Source organism: Nilaparvata lugens, chromosome 5 (assembly GCF_014356525.2).
Source record: "Nilaparvata lugens isolate BPH chromosome 5, ASM1435652v1, whole genome shotgun sequence".
Classification (NCBI taxonomy): Eukaryota; Metazoa; Arthropoda; class Insecta; order Hemiptera; family Delphacidae; genus Nilaparvata; species Nilaparvata lugens.
Genome location: NC_052508.1, coordinates 9,315,908 through 9,331,680, shown reverse-complemented (window position 1 = coordinate 9,331,680; position 15,773 = coordinate 9,315,908). Strand labels below are relative to the sequence as shown.

Here is a 15,773-nt window from a genome sequence, read left to right as displayed (position 1 = left end):
TTAAATGTAGCTGTACTTTTCAAGAAATTGGCAATAAGGTGCCGAAATTTGTTGATATCTCAGTTGTCAACTCTGGTGTATGTGTGGCTTAATTCTTTCTCGTACAGTTTTTAAATAAATGAATATCTTGAAATTTTTTCGCTAACAGTGCAGTCTACAGTCATCTTCATTCTACACGCAAGACTTGCACCTTCACCTATATTTAGATTCGTCTACAATTGTAACTCATTTTACTCTCTGTACCTGATACTTGTCATAACTCTTCAACAGCTTTCAGCTATCATTAACACGTCATGCTCTACCCAAGACTTAGGCCCGTATGCAGATAGTATACCTACTATTACTTAATAGTAATAGTATGTATTGCAGATACTCGGTTTAAATAGAGAAATGTCAGCTGTTCGTTCAAATCCTTTATTAAACACATTATGATAATATTGTAACCATATCTACAAGTAATCTTGGTTTAGCGTTAAACGTAGATGGGCTTTTATACCTTCATCCACGCACTCTTTCGATCCACTACTTATCAAACTCTCAAATTAATCTTTTTCAGTTGAACACCTTCTCAGTCTTTTCAATTTAGATTCTTTTTCAGTAAAAATTTACCTAAAATCGAACTCTTGTTACATTTGTGAACCAGTACTACGAGGCACAAGTCTACGATTCAGATTCATCTGAAATTCTAACTCAATTTGTTTCTTTACCTTGTTATTATTAGCGTATGGCTTTCAATGGTGGGGAGACCCAAGGGTAGTTTTACCTCGCCCGTATATAGTCCAAAGTTCCCTAATAAGAAACAGTGGGAAACCAGACACTGAGGTTATAGTGAGCACAATACTTTAAATTTACACTTTTCACTTCGAAATTAAGTTCTTTTTTATGTTAAAAAGTCTCTTTACCTGATATCTTTCGTTACTTTTCTACAATGAGTTTACAGCTACCTACCTACCATCAACACCTCGAGCTGTGACCAAGAATCGTCCCTTCAAATCTTCATCCTCTCATTTTTTGATCTATAACATTAAATTTCAATTCTTTTTCAGTAAAATATTCACCTAAAACCGAACTTTTGTTACAGTTGTGAACCAGTACTACGAGGCACAAGTCTACGATGTGTTTGTAATCAAAGGCAACGCTGCCGTGTTTAAATGCAATGTTCCATCTTTTGTATCCGATCACCTTGATATTGTATCATGGGAGGATACGCAAGGCAACAAATTCGCCTCCACAAATAATTATGGTAACAACTGGTGCTGAGTTGTTTGATGAGTGATGTTTTGCTGCCGGCTTCTTATTATTTTTGGGTTCACCCTCGTATTTGCAACCTGTTTTATCTCCAGTTTTTTTGGATTAACATTGTTTTCCAAATTTGCAACCAGTTTTACCTCCCGTTTATTGGGTTTACCTCGTTTTCCAAATTTACAACCTGTTTTACCTCCAGTTTATTTAGATTCACCTCGTTTTCCAAATTTGCAACTAGTTTCACCTCGTTTGCCTCCAGTTTATTTTGATTAACCTAGTTTTTCAACTTGTTTTGTCTACTTACCTTGTTTGTCTCCTGTTTAATTTGATTAACCTCGTTTTTCCAACCTGTTTTTGAGTTTCAAGTTTGTTCTCATACTTATTTTCTTTGCTAACTTTGTTTTTGATTTTTGGTTTCCAAACACATCGTTTGTTCTCAAACCTTGTTTTTTATCTTTTACTAGTTTCCCTCTAACTCCTACCAGTTCAACTTCCGTTTTGTTTTATTGAATTCCTCTTTCCATCTTACAATTTATCTCCAATTTTCATCCTTCAACATCTCTATTTCCGATTCTCCATCTTCGTCTTTTCCAAGGGAATTTGACAGGGTTCCACGAATAATAATTAATATTTTTCATAAATTTGTATAAAATCTTGTAATCTTTTCAATCAACTGTAACTTTCAATTTTCAGATTCAAAACATTGTTATATTGTAAAGCTGCGTTTACACCAAAGTTATCAACAAAATGTTTTGTTTTCCGTCCTTATAGATTCTATTAGATTGAACGGAACTTGACAAACATAATTATGCTCATCATGTGGATGATAAGTTATGTTCAATCATAGAGAAACGATAGCATAAGTAGATATCTCATGGTATAGGGCGTTTATGTCGCAACTTTTACTGTTATCCCAAGCCGATAGTTCACGTAGTTCTTTCCTATGCAGCTGTGTGACGCTTGTGGTCTTTCAAATTTTGCCGTTCATACACTATCACCCCGACAAAACAGTAAAAAATTGACAATAATCGACAGTAATCGGCTTGAGATAACAATAAAAGTTGCGACTTAAATTCCCTATACCATGGGATATCTACTTACGCTATTGTTTCTCTATGGTTCAATGCAATAGAATCTATACGGACGGAGAAATAAACATTTTGTTAATAACTTTGGTGTAATCGCAGCTTAACAGTATTGATAATTTATGAATGCTCATCTATTCCAGGGCTCTCATTGGTTCATTGACTTCAAATCTCTCTCATAGGCTTCATATTTCAACTTATTTATCCCCATCTCAACTATTGTGAAACTATGATGACCTCTTGGATTACACAAAAAACATTGTGATCTCCCACTCATTCTATTGTGTTTGTACTCACGAATGATTCGAATTCCAGTATTCTGAAAGAGATTTCTGATAATTAACCAAGTGTCCACTCTTTCTCTTATGAATATTGTAAATATATTAATTTTACTTGAAAATAGTTATGAGTGAAATATTGGATTTGTTGGTTTTAATTTTAAAAATATGTTCGTATCAATACATTGCAGCTCTCATCAGATCTATGCCAAGCTACAGGATATCCTCGCCATTTTTTTCAATATTGTAAATACATAACTCGAGTTATAATTACTTTCTGATGTCTTAGTTAGTTACTAATGAAAATATACTAATACGATATATAAATATTATATAATATAATATATTAATACATTACAGCTTCCATCCATGAATTTCCGTCAAGGATCACCACACAACTTTTCGTAAATACTGTAAATACATTCTTCTTACATAAGTTATAACCACTTTTGATTGGTTGTTGTTCCTTACTAACAAAAAACTTTGTTGATATTGATATACATTATTTACAGCATCCATCTATAACAAGTACCAGTATACAGATGGATTTAAATAGATAATGCATTTATTCAAATGCTAATTAATATATAATTATTATTTAACGAAAATCCTAAATAAATGCTGTAAATCACCCCGAAGATGTCTGATGTCAATGTCTGCAGTAGCAGAAGTCTTCGGGGTGATTTACAGCATTTATTTAGGATTTTCGTTGAATAAAAATTATAAGTACCAGTATCTTCTCATCGGTTTTGTAAATATTGTAAATAAATTTTCTAGAACTCTCTCTTCCTCTCTCTCTCTCTCCCACAGTCTTTCTCTCTAGCCCTCATCAAAAAAGTGATCTACTTTTGAGTGTTTTAATTTGTTACTAACAGAAAAAACTTTGTTGATATTAATATAATATTATTATTACAGCGTCCATCTATGAATCTTCTTCCAGAATCTTCGCATCGGTCATTTGTAAATATATTTTCGTTGACTCTCTTTTCTTTCCTACAGTCCTCCTCTCTAGCCCTTATCAAGAAAGTGATCTACTTTTGAGTGTTTTGATTCGTTACTAACAGAAAAAACTTTGTTGATATTAATGCATTTCAGCTTCCATCTATGAATCTTTTCTGAGGATCTTCTCATCGGTTTTGTAAATATTGTAAATACATTTTCGTTGACTCTCGTTTTCGTTCTTTCTCTCTCCCACAGTGGTCACGCAGCTGTACGAGGTGAACGTGATGGACGAACACGTTCTGCGTGGAAATACGGCGATAATAAAATGTCATATTCCAAGTTTCGTTGCTGATTTTGTTTTGGTGTCTTCTTGGCTAGAAGATGAGACTGAGGAATTGTTCCCCAATTCAGATTACGGTACTCATTTTTTTCCTTTTATTACAGTGATATTGCAACGTTTATTTCACAAAGTAAGGCTAGGCACACACCAGTTAGTCAAGACAAGACAAGACGTTTAGTCACAATACTTCACATAGTTGCTTATGACGCAACACACACTGATTAGTCATTGCAATTAGACATGTCTTCATAAGCAACTATGTGAAGTATTGTGACTAAATGTGTCTGATCATGTCTTGTCTTGTCTTGACTAACTGGTGTGCGCCTAGCCTAAGTCTAGTTACACATACATCGATCCCTGGACGTACGATTTTTTCCGTCCTTATAAATTCTATTAGATTAAACAGATGATGTCAAACAGATGATGTTTGTCAAGTTACGTTTAATCTGATAAAATTCATAAGGACGGCAAAAAATCGACCGTCCAAAAATCGATGTGTGTGTAACTGGCATAGACTTCCAGAATTTCTCACTTTTCTCGCTTCAAAAATCGAACATTTTTCCTAGGAACGTGTATTTTTCATAGACAATTTCTCACGGTTTTTTTCTTCTCAAATCAATAATTTTTCTCTAGGTACTTTTAAACTCATTTTCTCGTTTTTATTTCAGAAGTAAATGAGGCAGATACCACCAGATTCTTTAATTTCTATGGGTCAGGTTCACATCTTTCTCCATCCTCCTCCTTCTTTTCATCCCTATTTTTTATCCCCCACCCCAATATTTTTGTATTTTTTTGTTTGTTCTCCTACCTCCTCTTTGTTTTGTTTGCTTGTGTGAGTGAGTGAGACATTTAACTAGTTTGTAGTGATGTAGATTTGATTTTAGTTTGTAAGTTTAAACTAGTTTTGCATGTCGGATCCGGATCAAAACACTTCTCTCTAACAATTGTAACAGGTTTCGATTTCCAATTGTTTTACATTCACAAGTAAATATGTTGATTTGATGGGGGTTTTAAAATTTACAAACATATTCCACAATCTTTTTGTTTTTCTAAGGCACAGTTTCTGGGTATCGAATCTAATGGATCATTGAATCTTTATTAAATCTATAGGTTTGATGGTCGTCCATCAGATTTTATGAGTGTCCTAGAAACTTTTTGTTTTTCTAAGGCCTAGTTTCTAGGACTCTTATTAAACCTAATGAATCATTAAATATATATTGAATATATTTTAGTTTAATTGTTCATTAGATTTAATGAGTGTCCTAGAAACTAGGCCTAAGAGTGTTTTTTTTTTAATATAACTCATTAATAAATTTTCAACCTGTTTTTGATTGCGGAATTTTGAGTGCTTTTATTTTCGTAAATATTGATTTGAAAAGGATTAACAAAAATAACTTTCTAATAATTATAATGAAGTTGGAGAGTTTCAGATAAAACATCAGCCACCAGCAAATTGAAAAACAATTTGAAGAGAAGTAAAATATCTTAATTATTATTACATACATGTATTTAAATCATTCCTGTTATAACATTTGCACTGTATGAAGAATAGATTATACAGAATTTCAGTTTGGAAGTAGAAGTCATTGCTATAAGAATAGCAATCTATTACGATGAAATGCACACGATAATAATTTTCCATTTATTATGTCAGAATATTGAGTGTGAGAGACACTAATACGATGCATTCTTCCAAATAATAGATTAAAAAATATTTGTATGGTCATTCAATTGACCTTTTAACTCTGAATCATGATACAAAAAAAATCTGTAAATTTGAATATTATAATTATTCATTCAATCTGCAGCCGGTCATAAATTAGACAAAATACTGAGCTTCAGTGTTCTTATTATCACTTAATTTGAAAAATGAAGATAACTGATATCAAAATAATTAGGATGTTTGCTATTAAAATTCATCAATGAACAACTGCATCAATGAAAATAATTCTGTTTCCTGTAATTATAAATGTGGGACTGTTTTTCCAATTTTTCGGGAAAATCTCAATTTTTAAAAAATGTGAAGATTGTAGAGGGAAGTGTTTGTTCCTATTTTGAATTTAAGTTCTAAGTTTCCTTTTGATAAGAAATGATTACAACATAACAATATCACTCATGGAAATTCCAGCTTTTGTTATCATCAGCTCAGTTTAGCATGCGGCTGAACCGTTGATAATATTATGAATTGAGTCATGGGACATGAGATACAGAATTAGTGAAAAATATTTTCCATTATTAATGTTATGAGTATTGTTATTAAATAATTTATTATAGAAATTTCAAAAAGGCAACGTTATTTGAAGATTATTTTGATCTTTTAAATACAAAAAGTAAGGTTAATCATTTAATTAGACATTCTAGTAAAATTTATAATTTTAATTCAGCAGATCAAGAAACTTGCTATTTTCATATATTTAAATTATAGTATTCATAACATTTTTAATCATACTAATGTGCTTCTTGTTGACAAATATCTATTTTTAAAGAAAACTTATATACGAGTGCTCATTGGCAGATTCTTCTTGAAATTGTGAATTGGAGAATTTTCACAAACTTTTGGTTAAGAAAGTATTTGAATGAATATTCACCATACTGTAATCAGAGAATTGAAGAATCTAAACTGGTTCAAACTAAAAACCATGAAATTAACTGAAAGTACTGTCTATAGATGAATAATTCAATGTTGAAAATTACAGCGTTCACAGTTAAACTAGTTTAAACTGTTAGTAAGTGTTTAATTGAGTTTAGAGTTTGATCACCTCATGTACAACACTGAATTGAAGCATATATAAAACATACAGTACATACAATATTATTCTCTACTTGATGTTCTAACTTTCAACTATTAACGTAATTTTTAAAGTTGAAAAACTGGATTTGATCAATTTTAACGATTCATTGGGACTGTCTAGAATAAAACTTGGAAACTTAATTGTTTCCTTTAAGTAGTGTAGGGCAAAAATTTGAGAACTGTCAATTAGTAACGTAATTTTTATAGTTGAAGAAACTGGATTTGAAACAAGATGAACGATTCATTGAAACAGTCAGGAGTAAAACTTAGAAAATTTATTGTTCTCTTAAAATAGTGTAGGGCAAAAATTTGAGAACTTTCAATTAGTAACGTAATTTTTATAGTTGAAGAAACTGGATTTGAGACAATTTTAACGATTTATTGAAACAGTCTAGGGTACATAAAAATCCGAAACTCCATTGCTTGCTTGAAATAGTTTGAAGCAAAAATTAGAAACTCAGATGATTATTTTATGTAGTTTAGTGTGAAATCTCGATACAATGGTCTACAAAATGTTAATTTTTGGTTTACAGACGGCAAATACCTAGTGTTGCCTTCTGGGGAACTGCACATTAGAGATGTCGGACCCGAGGACGGATACAAGTCGTATCAGTGTCGTACCAAGCACAGGCTGACCGGAGAGACAAGACTCAGTGCCACCAAGGGACGGCTAGTCATCACCGGTAAGTTGACAGAAAATCTGGACAATTATGACCAAAAATCGTTGGAATGTCCAAAGTGGGTAGAACTGTATCACTTTTCTAGTGGTGTAATCTATTATTTATTTATTAGGTTAGCATAAACAATACAACGATCGGAAAATAAAAAAAACAGGCTATTGCCCAAAACTTATTCAATTCCCTAATTTAGTTTCAATTTGCCCAAATATTATACATATTATAATGATCTTTAAATCCTTTTTTTGAAGTATTGAAGCAGGCATTCAAATGTTCCAAATGTTTACATTATTGTATTTTTCCTATAGTGTGGTTCACGTTATAATGGCAGTGTTTGATTAGCAATGGTATTGCTATCCTTGTCTATCATTCAACAAAGCGGATAGCGCTATCCCTTTTTCGCTTTGCTCTGTTGCCAGATCGTCTTTCAACAATGTAGAATTAATAATTATTCAACAAAATATTTCATCTTAATCATTGAAATTCATTAAGAAATTTATAATTTCTTGCTCAATAAAGTATAATTGATTATTTTAAACGAGAATGAACAGTTAATATTACATCAATAAACCTGTATCAGCTGCCGTCTATAGAAGGCATCGACAAGACAGAGGATCGGCAACGTTGTTCTACTATCTTTCTTGACTGCCATTATAACGTGGACCTCACTATAAATCAATTTTCTAGTGGTATAATGAACTTCAAATACTTTTTTTGATGTATTGAAGCAGGCATTCAAATGTTCCAAATTCCCACATTATTGTATTTTCCCTATCTTAATCAGTTTCATGTTTGAAAAGTTCAAATTACAATAGAAGCTATCAAGACCATTTTTATCACAACACAATTAGGTTCAAATCTTCAAGAGCCATTTTCAAGTGCAAATAGTGTTTCTTGAACAGTTGAATCTAAAGTGAGGTCCACGTTATAATGGCAATGGAGAAAGATAGCAGAAGAACGTTGCCGATCCTCTGTCTTGTCAATTGCCTTCTACAGACGGTAGCTGATACAGGTTTATTGATGTAATATTAACTGTTCATTCCCGTTTAAAATAATTAATTATATCATTTCAAGCAATAAATTATATTTTCCAATAATTTCATAATGAATTTCAATGATTAAGATGAAATATTTTGAACGTCTTGTCAATGCCTTCTATAGACGGTAGCTGATACAGGTTTATCAATGTAATATTAACTGTTCATTCTTGTTTGAAATAATCAATTATATTTTATCAAGCAATAAATTATATTTCCCAATAATTTCGTAATGAATTTTCATAATGAAGATGAAATATTTTGTTAATTTTTAATTATACATTGTTAAAAGACGATCTGGCAACAGGGCAAAGCGAGAAAGAGATAGCGCTATCCGCTTTGTTGAATGCTAGACAAGGATAGCAATACCATTTCTAATCAAATACTGCCATTATAATGTGGACCTCACTATAGTTGTGTTGTGAAGAAATAAAAGAATGCTTGAAATTTTTTTTATGTTTCAATAATCTAGGTAGCCCTAAAATGAAATTGAGTATTTAAAATTGAATATAACAACTCAACTGATACATTTCCAAATGTCCAGTGTCTTGAAATACCGTAATTACTGTTCCCCATCAAAATATGAGCCTAAAATATATGATATATAATTGAAAAATTCACTGGCTTTAAGTAGGAGATTCTTCATTTTTCCTACTGAAATGACGGATTCTCCATTCATTCAGGCCAACTGTGAGTTCATAATCTCTCATATTGAGTATTAAGCCTACAGATTACATTACATTTCACTATTACAATTGAAGTTATAATATACAATGTATTATCAATGGATACTAGCTTAATAATAAGTATATAGTTAAACAGTTTAAGAAATATTGTTGGGTTTTTGAAACATGCCTTTAGCTTTCTATCGATTAACTTGGTCGTCATATTTTGGACATTAGCTTCCTTTAATACACTACTATTACATCTATTACCTCACAGTACTATTGCCTCAACTTCTATGTATTATCAAAAGTGAGACTACTATTTTCCAATAATTTTTTTTATTCTAAAATATATCGCTAGAAGTCAATCACGATTCTCCCACTTTGGATGTTCCAACATACTGTCTTTTGAATTGGTGAAGAATAAGCATGATGATTGATTCAATGTTTTAGAAAAGATTATATTGTTCAAAAAAGTTTGATTTGTCCATCTGCCTCAGTACAGTTTATGTTCAACTCTGAATCTAACTTTTTACTTTACCAATATAATACAAATGTTATCCAGTCAAGGTTGAAATCCCGTGCTCTAATAAACTAATAACATGATATTGAAAATATTGATATTTCTTACAAATATTGAGAAGCTATTTAAAAATCATGCATTTTTATAGAATTTATTAATCTGCGTTTACACCAAAGTTATTAACAAAATGTTCATTTTTCCGTCCTTATAGATTCAATTAGATTGAACATAACTTATCATACACATGATGTGCATTATTTGTCAAGCTCCGTTTAATCTAATAGAATCTATAGGGACGGAAACATTTTGTTAATAACTTTGGTGTAAACGCAGCTTAGATCCCTCCAATTTTTTATGCTGGGGATGATGCCTACATAATCTCCAGGCTAGCTCGTGGGTAATTTTTAATGCACATGAAAATTATTCCAAAACCAACCCTTCCTTGTGCTATCATATTTGATCTTTGTGTATCTAGTCTCAAATATATTAAAAATATTTTATTTTTCAAAGTTTTTATCCCCTTCTTTCACAGGTCATATATTCTGTAGTTATATTAGCTCAATATTTATCCATTCATTTATACATGAATATAATATAATTTCATTATAAACTATGAATGATTGGTAAAAGTACAACAGGCTAAAACTAAAGCCAAAAACTGTTTCTTTCCCAAATTAGGATAGAAATTGTCCAAAGATAGGTTGATTATAAATCCTCAAATCCATAAATTATGAATTGAACAGTTTTGAAACCCTTTTAATTGTTTGGGTGACTACTCCTTCAAATGATGTGAAAACATTAGGCTACACTATTTTAGCAATGAGAAATGGGTTAGTTTGTTGAGGGCTGTTCAATCAATCAACATGCTTGTTCTTACAAATAACTGTTTTTATTCTATTTATGAACTCAGTTATATATATTTGATATTTCCGACCTTCCAAAGAGTGTTTTATTAACTTTACTAAAAATACTACTGAATCAAATTTCAGTAATAGTCCAATCATAGCTCAGTTCAGATATTCATCTTTTAAAATAGAATTAATCTAGTTGAGAGAAAATTGGATTTATTTAAGTACATCCAGTTTCAATTAATATTTGATTCTGAATACGATTTACAAGTTGTTCTTTTTAGTTTGCTATAAACGAGGCATCCAATCATGAGACTTTGATAGACTGACTATCAACCTGTGAGGTCTGAGATGTCAATTTTGACTCAATCACTTTGATGGTTGTAATTTGTAAGCAATTGTGAGTCTTTATCAATTACTAGCACATGATAGACATGAGCAATTGAATTTTCTATCAAGTTTACTGTGATTCAAGAACTTTTCTACTCAATTTTGCCTTGGAATGAGCTTACAGAAGTATGCTTTTTCAATAATGTTGCATTCTGTAATTGAAGTTTATTCTCTCATGTTAGATTATCAAACTGATTGAATAAAACGGGGAAATTATTATTCATCATTTAATTAATGGAGTGATCCGTGGTCTAGTGGATAGAGTGCTTGTGTAGCAGCATAGAGATCCCGGGTTCAAACCCTCTCAATACCAAACGTTTTTTAACCAGATCACTCCCGTGTTATCGGATGGGCACGTTAAACTGTCCGTCCCGGCTGAAGTATGACAGTCGTAAGGCCCATTGACGGCTTAAATTATATATTCAGCCGGTGGGACCTTCCCGCAAGGGACTCCCCACCAACAAAAGCCATACGAATTTACTTTTTATCATTTAATTAATGAAAAAATATCGGGGCACCGAGCTTCGCTCGTTATTTTTATTTATTGATAAACAGAACACAATTCTCTAAAATTATCGTGTTTATATTTTACAGCTGGCTATTCGTCATCTTATGAATTTCGAGGGATGCGATATTTTGATTTTTCACATACTCACTTTTTCACTATCCACAGCTGTTTCAGCCAAGGATGATTTATTCTTTTAATGTCGTTCAACGAGTTTTCCCAAGGATGAGGCCTAGTGCAATCAAATTTTTATATCATACCCCTACTATGTTCCAAATTTCGTGAAAATCGTTCGAGCCGTTTTCGAAATCCGTTGAACATAAATAACCAGATATAAATATAAAAATACAGATATTGCTCGCTAAATATAATAGGATGGTTCCATAGTACCGTGAAATGAACTATTGAAATACCTTATTAGAAAAATATTTCTTATCTATTTATCATCATTGTTTGAATCATATAAAACCGGGAAATTATTATATTTCAATACTGAAAATTAATGTAGACTTTGATATTAAAAGATAAAAGTGTAATATTTTTTTATATTCTTCTATATCTATTATATTTTTCTCATCTGTGCAAATTTGTAAAATACTCTTCGGAAGGTCCATATATTTACATCAAACTATGCAAGATTTCTGAATACGTTTGAAAAGAAAACTCGGAAAAGCCATGCAATTAGATTATATTTTTCGTTGAGCAAATGCGAGCTAACATCAGAGAAAACTTATAGGTACTGATTGTTATAATATTGTTTCATTCTATGCTAACACTTATAAAGTTTTGTGAATAAAGTTTCAAATTTAAATAGTACAAGCAGGTTATGTAAGTTCTGCTTTCAATCGAATTAAAGTGATTGTTCAGTAATAGATCTTTCATTATCAAGATCAACTAAATCTATTACTTCTCAGCATTGTGACTTCTTTGTGACATGTTTTATATGAATGCATCAAATACATTAATATTACAATCATATCTCATGATTATTATAATTTTAACGGTTATCAATTGAAATTGAGTTACTCTCAATTATTTTTACCCATTGCCAACAGTTTCGAGAGAGCGATTTTTCGTTCTTATAAAAATAATTATTATCTTGTCCTATTCGTTGATTATTTTCATATAAAAGATTAAAAATGATAAGATTCAATCTCTGATTCAAAAAAAAAAAAATCGTTCGTTGATAAAAGAAAAAATCTCAAAGTCTTGCATAGTTTGATATGTTTCATTGCAATGATTTCATTGATATTATGCTCTGTTTATTGAATTTTATTGAAATATTGTGCACATTCTATGGTGGAGTATCAAACCTGTAATGAAGTATTGTATTTTGTTGAATTGATTATTTATTTCTATGTATAATAAAGACTCATTTTAACTGTAATTCGCTACTTCATTTGTAATCTTCAATAATTTATATTTAAATGTTTATTTTTCATCAATTCCAATATTATTGAAAAGCCTCCAAATGTATTGTATTATTTTATTGTAATGGTTTGAATAAAATATAATAATAATAATAATAATAATAATAATAATAATAATAATAATATAATAATAATAATAATAATAATAATATAATAATAATAATAATAATAATATAATAATAATATAATAATAATAATACACCTACCTATAACGTAAAAAGATTGAGTTGATTCTGATATTACTTTCTTGTTTGGAAATATTAGATTCTATATGAATATCTGAATCTAATGTGAAAACTGAAGCAAACATGTTACAATGTAGAAACTATTTTTCAATCAATTCTGAATAATATTTGAAGTTTTTTTTTAATTCTATCATCACCTTACTTCAAGTTTTTATAGCTTTGATACTCCATCACATATATAAACTTTTATGATTATTGAAAGTGTATTGTTATGTGTTATATTTGATGAATAAACTTGTCAGAGTATCTCTCAATGGAATTGTCTCTCATACTATATGGAAATTGATAGTGAATAAATAATTATACGATATCAATCAGAGCACACTTTTCCTGTTTGGAATTTCTATGAATATATATTTTCACTACCGTAACTTTAAATTATATATTTAATAAGACTTTTAATAATTAAATTACTTTCAAATGTACTTCTCCATCAGCGAAAACTTGTTTTTGTAATTTATAGAAACACAGCTCTCAAATTTATGATGTGTTATCTATTACATTTTCAACTTTCAATCAAGATACCTACTTTTGATTTTAATGCATGTGGTGATATTTCAAACTTTGAACTTGATATTTTTGAATTATTTTTCAATTGATTTTGATTCCATATTACTAAAATTAGATAATTGTGATATTTTGAAGAATTATTCACAGAAATACTCTGACAAATTTATTCGAGAGAAGCCTGAATGTTGGGATAGGGTACCCCTGCTGCCGGGAATCAAATTTTGAATTTTTCCAATTTTTTAAAAATTAAATTCACTCAATTTTCTATTGAAACGTATTCAGAATTCACTATCTATCAAATCACAATAAAAGTTTTTCATTTCAATTCGGAAATACTCTTGATAAACAGAGATAAACTGAGACATTGTTACAACATTTCTAGGAATTTCCCATTCCCAAATTGGTATTGATAATTAGGAGCAAAAGTAGATCACCAGCAATCTAGATGAGATTAAAAATGTTAGGTTTAAATCATGAGAAGGAATTAGAATTTTAAAGGTTCTTTATAGACATTTTATTTTCCAAAATTATTACCAAAAATCTTCTCTCCCTCAAAAATGGGCTATAGGTTGATTTAAACCTCAAATAATTCCTCAATCAGGTATACTTTTTTATCAACTCCAAAAAAAACTATTACCTATACAATATAACCAATCATTATTTTTGACTAATTTGATCATGATTACTCTATTCTTATCCACTCATGGTATTGAATTCAAATACTCTCTAGTCAATAAAAGTATTATTTAGCCATCGTTGATAGACTTGGATTCGTTGATTTTGAGTAGATCCATTAGTGTTAGACTAGATATATTTTTTCAAATTGAAAGGTTGTGTAGAAACTTCAAAACTATAGAAACGTTATGGAAATCATTCAGAGGGTGAAACTAAACGTTGAACAAAGTTTAACCTCCGATTGAACAATGATCAGTTAGTTTTGATCAGGGATTAAACAAGGATCGAGGGATCCTTGATATTTGTAAGGCATCAGCAAGTACTACACTGACTATGGGTCAAAACCTAGAGGAGTGGCGAAGGTAGAGTGTATCAGGGGGAAGGTAGCTGAGAGTGTTCAAGTAATGCATGTATCTAAATGTATTCGCTTCCTTGTATCTTCTACTCTACCTTCACCGCTTCAATAAGTTCTTAAACATTTGAAAACATATACATTATTTACAACACTTATCTACCTTCTGTCTGATAACATACACTCTACTTTCGCCGGTCCACTATATGTTTTGACCCTATAACTTGTCTGCTTAAGCAGCCTTTCGCTCACCAAATCCATTTTGTATAGAATACTTTATTTATTTAGCTTACTACTTAACTTATTATTTCGAATTAATAATGATAACTCTTTAGAGTGTTGCTGTTCATGATATACATTTCTTAGTACATTATATTACTTAGCGATCTAACCAATTTGTCTGATTTAGAACCGGTGGGCGCAACTGGTCCAAAATTCTCTAGTATTGAAAAAGGGAAAATATTTTTAGCAAAGAATCGAGCCAGTTTCACCATGCTTTGTCCAGCTCAAGGCTTTCCTGTGCCGGCGTTCAGGTAAGTGCCCGCTAATCGACAACATTGGACAATTTTCAGTTTTTATAAAAAACTTTCCGGGATTTTAAACTCTTCTTTGTTTTTCGCTAGTGAAATGTGCATCAAATTATTAAGTTTATCATATGCTATAATTTATTTCCGGGTGGTAATGTTGAACATTAACTTATATAATAGAATAAACAACCTTATAGGCTATAGGTTTTTCGAATAGTATAGGTTTTCTCTGATAATGTTTAGTTTCAAATTGACAGGTCATTGAATAAAGTTAAGTTACCCAGACCACTTAATTGAAGGGCGACAACGCTATCTACATTTTGTAAAAATTCTATTTCACATTGATTTCTATTGTTTATAAATTAGATCACTTCATTCAAAATTGTTGTAAGTTTATTCCGGGGTCTCAAGATCTAACATTTTGTGAGTCACTTATACTTATATGAGAGTTGAGCGAGTTTGTTAACATTAGGCCTAAATGTTGGACAATATCTCAAAACGCGTTTCTAGCTCAATTCATACATGCCTCCGAATAAATAGCTTGCTTAATATCGGAGTTATTGCGTTGAGAAAACATGAAGGAGGAAAATTTGTTTTGTCTCTGGCTATAGTTAATGAAAAATGATGCTAGAATGAGATACTAATTATGGGCTGAGCCTGAAATGATGAATAAAATGATCGAAAATTATTTGTCCCTGAAAAGGTGTT

At 30.8% G+C, this 15,773-nt stretch overlaps 1 protein-coding gene across 38 annotated transcripts in view; it reads left to right on the top strand.

The window, feature by feature from the left end:
* LOC111045692 (Down syndrome cell adhesion molecule-like protein Dscam2) overlaps positions 1-15,773 on the top strand; it is a 460,637-nt gene that overhangs the window by 197,854 nt on the left and 247,010 nt on the right. For 31 of the 38 annotated variants that reach the window (XM_039427599.1, XM_039427619.1, XM_039427641.1 and 28 more), the window contains one exon: positions 7,215-7,364. In XM_039427599.1, coding sequence (XP_039283533.1) covers positions 7,215-7,364 — 150 coding nt within the window. Of the gene's footprint in view, positions 1-1,081; positions 1,244-3,805; positions 3,968-7,214; positions 7,365-14,947; positions 15,072-15,773 lie in introns of all 38 variants that reach the window. The other 7 variants (XM_039427609.1, XM_039427616.1, XM_039427618.1 and 4 more) reach the window with 3 other exon arrangements.